Raw genomic sequence first — 12,541 nt, 5'->3', positions numbered from 1 at the left:
CATACTACATTCTAAGAAAAAAAAAAGGTTCTTTTGAGCACCATTAAATGGTTCTCAGCACTGTCACAATAGCGACACCTTTTTTGGAGCCTGTGAGAACCTTTTTTAAATGGTGCCTGTAAGCACCTTTTAACATTGGTGCCCATTAGAACCTTTTCCAATGAAATGGTTCCCATGAGCACCTTTTGAAAAAGAGTCAAAAAGGTGCCCATCTTTAGTCAAAAAGGTGCCCATGGGCACCTTTTAAATGGTACTCACGAGCACCATTTCATCGGGAAAAAGGTTCTAATGGGCACCTTTTGCAAAAGGTGCCGACAAGCACCATTTAAAAAAGGTTCTCACGAGCACCTAAAAGGGTGTCGCTATTGTGACAGTGCTGAGAACCATTTAATGGTGCTCAAAAGAACCTTTTTTTCTAAGAGTGTATAGAGGACTAAACGATGCATCTCGTATTCTTTCTTGGTGGTATGCAGGGGCGGATCCAGGAATTCCATAAAGAGGGGGCACCATTACAAAATCAAAGGGAGGCGCACGCACCCCTCCCCCATGTTTTCTTTTTATTTCTTTTGTTTTAAAGCCTTACCGCGCTCACTGCAATGTTTCTATCTATTCTTTCTAGTACTACTTACGCACTTCCGGGGTAAAAAGAAAAAGTGGGGGGGGGGGGGCAAAGTGGTGACACCTATTGTATTCCTTTGATTCGGTGCAAAAAAAGTTGGGGCCCGAGAACCCCCCCCCCCCCGCTTCTGCCGGTCATGAGTACCAAAGAGTATAGCTAGCGCTATCTTCTAGGGTCATATACTCTTTGATGAGTATACTATACCACTCTGAGCAGAGCCTTGAAGGCTCTGACCACAGAACTGACTCTACGGCACTGGCTCTAAGTAACAATTTTATAACACAGTGCGCCACTTACGTTGGTTAAAGGTCCAGTTTACCTTTGGGAGCAGTGATTTCAAAAATTTTCAAGATATCATATTTGATGCATATGTGTAGGTCTGTTGTATCATAAAACATCCTACCATATGAAATATTTGCAATAAAACCTAAAATATAAGGAGATATCAGGGTTTTTCTCAATAAACCGTAACTGTATACGGTTTAGTCTGGAATTTTTTTTATTATAACTATTGTTCACATTTTGTGTATTTAACAACACTTAACATCGATTATATGGATTCAAATTTTGACAGTGGTTGTTTCTATCCCTAACTCACATTTTAGAACTATTTTATAGCACTAATGCTTTCATCTGCAAATGGTAAATTATACCTTTAACTTTATTTGCAGGGTGGGGGATTGACATGGGGGACACATACAAGATAGTGCTGCAGCTCCGTTAGTCCCGACGTTCCTTGTCACTCCTATACACCCTTAACCCAATTTCAACCAAATTTGATGACTTTTCCTAAAATTGTATTTCGAACATGTTCATATGATTTAGCTGTCGGATGTTGCTGGTTGCCATGGCAACCTAAACTGACAACCATATCAGTCAGATTTTCTTTATATGCGGCACTGGTTGTGTAGAAAGATCAGGTGCCGAACAGGATCTTGCATCGTGTCGGTGCGATTGAAAAAATGCCGAATCTTATGACAGCATTCAGTTACGATTCACTTTCATTATCATTGCTCTTTTGCCCCTTGTTAATTGTTTTTGTTGTATGTTTGTGTTTGTGTGTGTGTGTGTGTGCGCGCGCGCGTGCGTGTGTTGGGGGGGGGGGGAGATTACAGACGAGGAGGGAAACCCCCACATCGGCTGTGACTACTTATGACCCACCTCATCTCATCTCACCCCGTGGTACCCCCCATTTTTATACAGTTACACGCATAATACACACGCTCTCAATTTGCAAAGTTTGGAGAATAATAAATATGAATATCATTTTCTTCTAGGAAGGCCCCCATCTCACTGTAACATAGGAAGGCGACCATGGCGATCTGTGACGATTTAACAAATTGTGGCGCGATCGCCGTCCGTCTCCATTGGTCTCCGAGGCGATTACACTACGGTTTCTCTACGGTCAACCTGCGCTGTAGGCGTTAGTGCCACGATAATGCTACGACGCTGCCACGTTTTTGCCGCTTTTCCAAGACGACGAGACGCGCTGCTTCTGCGATAAAAGCTGTCGTATTGCGATATTCGTATACGCTTATCAAGACCTCGCTGCAACAGTGATACGATCGGAGCGACAGTGATACGTTTACACCGGGCTCATGCTACGATCTCAAGCGATCGGGGTAAAAATAGGTTTCATTATTGAATTTCTTCAGGGAGATGTCAGTGTCAAACCAGCATGGATAGTTATTACGCAGAATATGGTTTTGCCCTTACATCTTAGCATTCTAGAACTCGCCATGCATTTAGAACCTGATGTGAAATTGCACTATTAGTTAAGTCATCCATTCTGTTAAAAGGGTAAAATGTGTATATGATATTAAAGAACCGGCTTACTTACGAGGAAACTACAAATCAAATGAGACAATTTTATGAAGATATAAGATTACAACTTAATCTACTTTCATTGACTTGTGTATAGATTTACACTGAGTGTACGTGGAAAATGAATTTTATACGCTTTTTTCCATGTCCACCTTCCTGGTCTGAGCATCACTTTCTTTCTTTCATGGCTGGTTCCTGTTAGGTAGGCCTAATACTGTAAAAGTGGTAATTTTGCTACCCTGTCCGAGTTACGAATATGGCGCTTTAAATGCGCTCGTGAGGCGATTGCGATACGCTCTAAAACCACGGCGACCTCGTTACGGAAGTTTTGGACATGTTCAAAACTTCCGTAGCGAGGTCGCCGACCATGGCGATGGTGGCGACCCTCCGCGACCCTGAACCGCTCAAGATACGATGGAGAAGATTTAAAGCGATCAAGCCACGATCCGCCGCGCTTTGTCGATTTTTGATGATCGTGGCGGAATCGCCGTCTAGTGAGATGGGGGTGTAGTACGTGCATACACAAGTAATGCTTGTTAGGCTAGCCAGCAAGCCAGGAAGAACAAAATAAAAAGTTTTCGCCGTCCTGGCCATCGGCCATCCAAAGAGGCCTGTCTCCCAAGAAGTGCGCCAGTTGCCTTCTGCAATCACTTCAACAGATGCATGCACGGCACACTCTCGGCAGTTTTGTTTTGTTTTGTTTTTTGTTTTGTTCGTTTGTTTTGCAAAGCTATTTTACAGCGGTACGTACGGTATGTATCAGTCTGTAGTAAAATCTCCTTGGTTTTTGGAGAAAGTTGCATGCTGTCCATCAGCTTCGCTGCGCCGACGCCCGTTTGTTCGCGGGCCAGTTGTACCTCGAGTCGCTCCCAGGCTGCGAGTGCACTCCGTGTGCGTGCGTGCGTACGTCCAGTCACTGTGTATTTGTGTGTATGCGAGAGCTAGCTGCCTAGCGCCGCCTCTCTCTCTCTACACGTTTTACACGACCACGGGGGTCGTCGGGGGACGGACGGACTCAAAGTGAACAGAACGGTAAACGTCGTATGCCAAACCTATTGTGTTGGCAAAATGGCGGAGGATGAAGGAGACACTTGACAAGGTTTGTGCAATTTTAGGTGAGTACCAGACAGATGAGTGTTACATCCTCAAAGCGATTAATAAAACATGAAATATTTTAACCGTTTGGTAATCCTTCGTGCGTCATATTAGCCAAACGAGCAATTTTGCGGCACTGATAGGCCGTGTGACTACACACAAAAAGTAGGAAATTGCGTCAGCGCATCAGCTGTGCTGAATACAGCACAGGCTACGTTTATAAACAAGTGAATAATTGCAGGGATCGGGTGTTGATATGATGCTGTTGTGTTCATGATAAATGCCGCATTATGACCTCGTAATTCAGTTTAAAGTAAATCTGCCAAGTGGAATTCCCTCGGCTCAGAAGTGAAAGGGCAGAAAACATACCGGCATACCATATCAAAAGAGATTTTACATAGGGCCTACAGTCTTCTACCAAATCATTACCATTCACCAACATGCAGTGGCCAGTGCCAGCCAGTGGTGTCAAGCACAGGGCAGGGCAGGCAGGGCAGAGGTAGGGCAGGGTGGCTTCTGCATGTACATGTACGATGTAGGGTCTAGTCTGTCACCAATATAATAAACACTTAAAATAAAGGATTTTAAAGAAGATTTAGGACAAGGTTCAAACACGTTACATGACAATCGCTTTTGCTAGAGTTCAGGATTGGGTATCTCAAGTCTTTCCCACAATGCACTTTGCTTTTGCATGGTAAAGTGAAGTAAATAAAGTAAGTTACCCACTTTTTGACCGCCTATTGCGGAAGCAAAATAGTTTGCATGATTCGAATGCCTGCACTGCGATCATTGTTCGAACGCCTGTGCTCATTGTTTGACCCCATATGTATGTCCGTGCTTGGAATTCGCGACGTACCGCCGCCGTGCGCTGTCTATGAGTATGAATGGATTGGCGCACGTGCCACGCGCGGTCTAAGAGTGGTCTATTCATGGAAGCGGTCGAATCAAGGAAAACTTGCTTTAGAGCATAGAGATAGCCTATCTCCCCACTGATCTGCACAGACACCTTCACTCTTTACTTGATCATCATTGGACTTCAAATTCATATCAAACTAGAAAATGTAAAAAAAAAAAAAACCCGCACCAAGACCAAGGTTCCATCTCCCGTGCTAAAATTTGACTGCGTGCAAAAACATATACTCGAGTAATAATACTGATTAGGTTTCACTTTACATGATGTAGTTGAATTTTGGATGCTGTTAGTTGAATTATGGGCAGCTTGCCCTTTGCAAAATCAGTGTCATAATTTGTGTTACACTGATGGTATCCATCTCTTCTTATTGGGCTTTTATGTGTAACATCATAAGCTATCAGTCTAGATTTATTAACAAACTTAAATGTGAGTGAAAAATGGAGCTAAAATATGTTATTGGCCCCAGGAGTGTGATACTGATAGCCTCCACAACCTCTTGCTGTGTTAGAATGTATTTGAGAAGAATTAGCCCTTTAAAATCCTAAGATACAGTAGTCTTGCTCTTGGCATTCTTAGCCTGTTGCACTTAAGTGTGTGCTAAAATTAGGAGCCCATAGTGGGTGCCATTCACTGGCATGATCTTCCCTCTCTGATTTATATGCTTCTTCAACATTTTTCACAAACATTCTTACAGTGCAGAGCTGTATTTTTTTAATGATAAAAAATAATATGTACAAAGTAATTGCAAATTTTGTAGTTGATCCAGCTGATCAATGATGTGTTTTAACCATAATGTGTTTTTCCCAAATTGGATGCTGAAGTCAGAGTATGGCTTATGCAAGTGCAGCTTATATGCCAGAATTTATGGTACTTTCACTTGGTGGAGATTTTCATAAATTGCACTCAACCACAGATGTTTTTTTCCATTAGTCACAAGCTGTGAATGAACTTTTAGGACTTTGAGAAGGGCAGTTTTTGTCTTCCATTTGAGCGCATTCTGCCATAAAATTATGGCCATCGTTTATTTTCATAGAACACTTAGGAAGCAGTCAGAGAATTATTTCTAAGTTAGTTTGATTGGTAAAATGTTTTACCTTAAGACTAAATGTTTTACCTTAAGACTAAAAGCGCCATGAGCATCGTTTGATGGACTGTTGCGCTATAAAAGTATACACTATTATTATTATTATTATTATTATTATTGATGATGTTATGACAAACTGCTGAGAGGGGGACATACTTTTGGTGATGTGTTTTATAATAGAACTGACTTGCCCTGTGATATACTTAGTTTTAGTATGGAGTATACATGTACAGTATATTGGATACATCCATGATAGTCCTAGAGAGAGAATTCTTGCAATAGCAAGTTCAGGTATAGATGAACACAGGGCTTTGCAGACTGAGTTGCTGATAATGACAGACAGAATAATTTGAAGGTTAAAGTTATAATAGCCTGATCAGGCTAACAGAAGAACAATTTGTTGTGTACCATTTAATAAATTTAATGTCTTGTGACATAAACTGTGCTTTTTTAATATCCATTTTGTTTTATTTGAAAGGTGAGCACAACATGCTCTTCTGAACTGTTATCCTACACAATTTGAAAGTGGTAGCAGGGAATCTCCTAATATCTAATTAATGTTGTTTCTCCAATGTTTACAATGCAGGTCCGGTGGCATACCATGGACAATAGGCACAAACAGCTCCATGACCGGGCCAATGATTTATTTTCGCGGCAGCAATACCAGCAGGCAGCAGACCTCTTCACCCAGGCTCTGCAGCTGCTGTCCTCCCCCACCAACGCCTCCTCTCTACCTTCCTCCTCTTCCTCCTCCTCCACTTCTTCGTCTTCTCCCTCATCTTCTCAGACCAATGGTGTTGGCTCACAGCCCCAGTCAAGCCCAAAACATGGTAGCCACAACCACAGCAACACATCGCAAAACCAGCACCAACCACAGCACCGCGACATCTATTTCTCCTGCCTAAATAAACGTGCAACCTGTTTATTGAAGTTGGTAAGTTTGATGAGTTTCTTTCTCTCTTCTTATGCACCAACCCTATTGTTACTCAGACATATTTTGGTTTTATTATGGAGCAGACATGTAATTTTGGAACCAAAAATTAAAATGACAACAAAAAAGGTTTGAATTCATTGTATGTGCTTCATGTGTTGGTAAAACAGAAGAAATTGTTAGATGAAATAATAAGAACAAAGAAATCAAACCATTTGAATTTGGACTTTCAGTCAAAAGGACTGCATTGCTCAGGATTTGTTGCACAATAGATCTAGTAAACATGAACTTCGTACCTGTGCAGACAGGATCAAGAGTAGGTGAGGATCTATCATAGAAATACTGTATAGGCTGGTATTTTCGTGTTCAGATGTTTTTGCAAATGGGGATGTCAGTGACACTTTAACGAGATGTTATTTTCGGGATTGTAACACCAAGGCTATTGTACGTAAGTGCACTGTCCATTTGTGATATTTTTGTGTGTTGTTTAATAAATTCATGGCCAAACAGTGATTCGAGCAAATCAAACCCTTGCGAAAGTAACGGCTTCTGCAAGAGATAGTTGTATGCAAGGGATTTTGTAGCAGTGTTCTCCTAGCCACCTCAATTCAGGACTGCCAATCCAACATGTCCGTTTTCAGAAAGGGCTTTGCAAGGATTGAATGTTGCTGTAATGGCAATTAAAATACATACAGTGTAATTTACTGTGGTAGTGGCTCAGATATAACAACTTCACCTCAATTGGTTGATACGTGGCTGCTGCCATAGAAACTGCAACTATGGCAAAAATTATGGCAGATAATTGTGAAGAGCTTCATGAAGTGGTGCCCTGTGAGCCATAAGCAGCAGTGTGTGGATGAAAAAGAAGACCCAATTCATGCCATCATTATACCTCAATCCTCATACTTTGAAGAGTTGAAGAGGCTGATTGGTCTAGGACATCTTGTATGCATCAGTGTGACTGAAGTAAACACACTACCCTACATCTGATAGACAGAAAGACATGTTACTCATCTGCAATGTGCTTTTGTAATCTCAAATCAACAACTCTGCAATAGCTATTTATTGAGACTGATGCCAGTCATCATTCCTGAAAGTTTTTCTACATTCAAGCCATATGTCAAAGTACATGTCGACTCATAAAGTAGTCGGTGGTTCCTAGTTTCAGTCTCCTGCAGCAGCAGTTCCGCTGCTGGGCATTTAATTCTCATTGCCTCATCTTTTGAAAAACACATGGACAATGCATTGGTCCTATGTACATGTAAGACAAGTGTCTATTCAAGTTAATGCAATTCAACAAGGTGAAGTTGAATTTAGTCTAGAGCATTCATTCTTTTTTTTTTTAATTCCAAGTGCGAAATCCTGTTTTGTTGCATTCGTAATGACCATTCACTACTTGTTTTATGCAACACGTGGGACATTTGGAGCAGTGATTTAAAAAAAATGTTCAAGATATCACATTTGAAATATGTGTAGGTCACTTGTATCACAAAACATCCCACCATATAATGTTTTTTAAATCAAGCCTGAGATATGAGGGAAATATATTTTTCTCATTAAACCATAACTGTAGACAGTTTAGTCTGAAAACATTCTTATTACAATTTTTGTTCACATTTGTATATTTAACAATACTTAAAGGGAAGGTAAACCCAAAAAGCAATGTGGATTGAGTGAAAGCAGCAACATTAGTAGAACACATCAGTGAAAGTTTGAGGAAAATCGAACAATCGATGCAAAAGTTATGAATTTTTTAAGTTTTGGTGTTGAAACCGCTGGATGAGGAGACTACTAGAGGATATGACGTATGAGTGGACAACAATACAAAGAAAATATAAAGGAAATTCAACAAAAATTCACTTTTCTAGAATTATGAAAGAGCAATGTACCAACCTCTTTCAGAAAGCAGGGGGAATAATTGCTACCCCTAACATATGTCAATATCAAGTTGATGGAATTTGTAATTTTCATGAAAAATGGATTTTTGTAGAATTTTCTTTATATTTTCTTGGTATTGTTGTCCACTTATACGTCATAACCTCTAGTAGTCTCCTCGTCCAGCGGTTCCAACACCAAAACTTTAAAAATTCATAACTTTTGCATCGATTGTCCGATTTTCTTCAAACTTTCACTGATGTGTTCTACTAATGTTGCTGCTTTCACTCAATCCACATTGCTCTTGGGGTTTATCTTTCCTTTAACATTGAATATATTGGTTCATATTTGTACATTAGTTGTTTCTACATTGTATGTCTAACTCACATCTTAAAACTATTTTGAAGCACTAGTGCTGGGTTTCATCTGCAAATGGTAAATTATTCCTTTCATGGTGTGGTTTAAGCCAAGGCCAGAATTTAACTCAACCGCAAAACTGCAAGACTGCAGAGATGCAAGTTTGCTCCATAGGCAGATGTAACCCATAGCTTAGCTGCTATCCGATGTAATATTTGGTGAAGGCTATTAAGTTTCCTGTAGGGTGTATTTCCTTGTCTGCCTTTTGTAATAATCCATTCATGTGACTATTTGGCATATGTGACATGTGTTTACAGTGCATCTGGCTTGAACCAATTTCGTAAACATACAGATAATGAAATAACAGCACACAGCTTTAATAATTGCTTTCTAAGCAGTCGTAGTCATTTATATTTTATTTGCAATTATCACACACTTGTACGTACACGCATACTTTACATAATGTGTACGTGCATGTAATGTATAATCATTGTTTATACAGAAACCAGACAGTGATGTAAGGAAAATACCAGGTAGTGATTTGTTTCCATCACACTGAAGATTTATTCATAACATCTTGTTTAAATTGCGGAGGAAATAATATTTCCATTTAGGGTACTACAAATATGCTTATAAATTAAAAACAAACATTTTCATTGTTAAATGCAATTGATTGATGATCAGTAAATGATTTTTGGCAACAATTCTAGAAAACATACAGCTTTCCTGTCTTTGGATAGGTTGCAACCTTTTCATTACCTCCATAGATACAGTCAATAAACTGTTAAATGTGGAATGACTTGTGCAGTCATTTCAGTGATATTGTTTTGAACTAATCTCCCAGAATTGTTTTGTTTGGCTGTACATCAATGTTTGGGCATGATATTCTGTAGATTTAGATCTGATTTCAGATTTTGTTTTTCTTTCTCAAGTCTCTACATACGTTGTATTTTGCTTTTTTTATGTATCAAAATCACCTAAAAATTTTGATATCCGACTTTTTCAACAAACCTCAATATCATCCCTGAATGTTGTTGACTTAAATTCATGATCTTGAAAGCAATGAAACAATTTGATTGACCTACTGTACATGTGTATGTATACGAATCTGAATGGAAGTTGTTTACAGTTTGTAGTGCTCTTATCATGAAAAGAAAACAAAAATGTATTCAAATCTTTGTATTTACAATATGTTTCATAAAGTTGCAATCTGGAATCTCGTTAAATATTGCCACCAAGTGTCCACCCATCCTCTAGTTTTAGTTGTCAAGGTATACTTTGATACTTTTAATCTTGTTCATTTCTGTTAAAGATTATTTTAGAGAGGCTCCAGGAAAATTCATTTGATGTGAACATGAGTACTGGTAAAGCTATACAGTGTATTGTACATTGTACAGTATATCAACGACCCAATGTGCAATGTATAACACGCAGTGTGGATGTGATTGTGACTAAAGAAGTCAAATGAAAAAGAGGTTAATTCAGTAAAAAGACAGTGTTTTGCATTTGATATTGAAGTTCGTTGTAAATTGTGGAATCAGATGCCTTCAGCAAGGAATATTTCGTAACAATCACAAAATGGACAATCTTGTGAGCATACACGTTGTACATGTACACATGTACTGTTTGCCATATATTTCTCAGACCTTTCAGTAATTGAGGTTTGTTAGACAATTTTGGGAGAAGTTGAGTTCTTGATCGAGAATAATATTAGCTGAAAATACATCGTAACTGCAGTGTACCATCCTTTTTCTCAAGAAAAGCTGACATTTTGATTACAAACCTTGGAGATACTGTAGTTGTACATTACATATGTTTTACCGGAGGCAATATCTAATTGGCAAATTACAAATTGACTTGTCAAAGTCACGAAAATAAAAACATGTAAAATTTACAGCGTGATATAGTGTAACACACATGCTAACTGCTAAATATTTTGACAGCTTTTATTGCCCATTGAATTGTACGATGTCTAATTTGTGTAAGAGTAATGGTGCGAGAAATATTGCAAAAAGAATGTGACTTATGTACTAGTTCTGACAGTGTGATTGGCATTGAGTGAGGCATTGAAATGTCAAAGCCATGCTCCCTGTAAGAAGAATGTTCAATTTCAACCCGTTATGGAATACCCTGGGATTGCCTAGCATATGATCCAGTGTGTTAAGCTATTCCATGGCACAGCCAATTGTTTTTCCTGCAATTGACCAATGGTCTAAACATGTGTACATACCTTTTCTGTAAAGGTTTCTTGACAATCAGAAAGCTTGTCCAAGCATAGCCTGACATAACAACTTATACTTGCAGATGGTGAAAGTCTTGACATGTATTTAATGTAGAGAGTTGAATTTAATAACTAATGCTTTCACTAGGTTCTTGGGAAAGATAGCCATAGATTACAAACTCATGTATATGTTAGTAGACTGGAATAATAAATTGGCCTTACTGTCACTGATGTGATAAATAACTAGGACCATTATGGTATGATATTGTATTACTGGCTTAGAACTAAGTTATACATGATTGGAGCTGTTCTGTAACCATTGTTCAGCAAGAGTGCAGTGTTATGGGATCCCATATTGTATATTTATTTTCTTTTAATTGAATGATGTTCATGATTAGCCAACTGTAAATTAAAAACAGACTAGAGGTGCAGTACATCGAGACAATATGATTTTGTGGCAACCTTTCAAGGATATTGACTGCAAACATATACCTTTCAGATACCTCATTGTAGTTTATTTGGTTATCAGACCTATTATAGGTGTATACATATGTCATAAGTGAGAGTCTTAACGAGAAGAACTACATGTACAAACGCTGAGGCACTATCCATATATTTGTGGTTTGATGATTCATTCAAAAGGCTTGTGATCAGTGGCACAAGCTCGTTCATGAAGTGATTTATTAGCAAAGTTTGTGCTGGAGTCAAACCAGTAATTCGTCAATGTCCTGTTGGAAATTAATGTGTTATCGCATCCATTACTCTTTGTGCTTTAGTATGATATAATTTGTGAGAGTCTTCAAATTAAGTGCAAATGTTAAATAGGATCTTGTCAAGGCATTAATAAACTTACTCATTCGGTAATATCTTATGTGATACACATAGATACAAACATGATGTGGTCTAATCTACTCGGGAGTGGAAGTGAGCAGCTACATGGTGTACTTCAGAAACCAAAAATGACCTGTCTTACACAACCTTGTGAAATTCATTCACCAAAGCTGCCTACTAGTATGTTTTGTCATCATCAAAAATTAGATTACAAACCAAATATGTATTTCACAATCCACCCCCCCCCCCCGCCAAAAAAAAAAGAAAAGAAAAAAAGAAGAAGATTTGGAATGTATAGTGTTTAATTTTCCCATGCTTAGATAATATGTCATTTTGCAAATTTTTCACAAATTTGTTCATTTTCCATTAAGATTTTAGCCAATCTGCATAGAGCCTACCATTGTGCTCCTTTACTAGCTTTGAGCCGCTGCATTGAACTGGGAAGCTTCAGGTCATATGGTCATTGAAATCAATGATCAGATCTTATATTCAAATAAACTACCATCATCATATTCCAGTGTCCTTATGACCTGCTCGCGAGCATACTAAGCAAAAAGAAAGAAAGAAAATCTATAAGAAACATGTGCGCTGGTTTGCTAGATCCCATGCCTCTTAAAGAAGTGGAGGAGTGTCTCTGATTATCATGGAAATGAAAAAAAAAAAAAATCAATGTCTCTCAGCTGTGAACAGATAATTAACTCCTTACATATAGTAAAAGGAAGTCATGCAAAGAATGCAGAGAATGACATCATAATCTGACACAGTCTTAAACTATACTGGATGTTATTGAA

General features: G+C 38.7%; 1 protein-coding gene across 1 annotated transcript in view; it reads left to right on the top strand.

Annotated features, from left to right (window-relative positions):
- Positions 1 to 3,451: 3,451 nt before the first annotated feature.
- The window catches only part of LOC140232378 (probable helicase with zinc finger domain), a 30,084-nt gene continuing 20,994 nt past the window's right edge, over positions 3,452 to 12,541 (top strand). The window contains exons 1-2 of the mRNA XM_072312504.1: positions 3,452 to 3,558; positions 6,122 to 6,469. Coding sequence (XP_072168605.1) covers positions 6,137 to 6,469 — 333 coding nt within the window. The 5' untranslated portion in view covers positions 3,452 to 3,558; positions 6,122 to 6,136. The remainder of the gene's footprint in view (positions 3,559 to 6,121; positions 6,470 to 12,541) is intronic.

The sequence above is a fragment of the Diadema setosum genome, chromosome 8 (genome assembly GCF_964275005.1).
Source record: "Diadema setosum chromosome 8, eeDiaSeto1, whole genome shotgun sequence".
NCBI classification, from domain to species: Eukaryota; Metazoa; Echinodermata; class Echinoidea; order Diadematoida; family Diadematidae; genus Diadema; species Diadema setosum.
The sequence above is the reverse complement of the archived record's forward strand: the minus strand, read 5'-3'. Positions and strand labels throughout refer to the sequence as shown.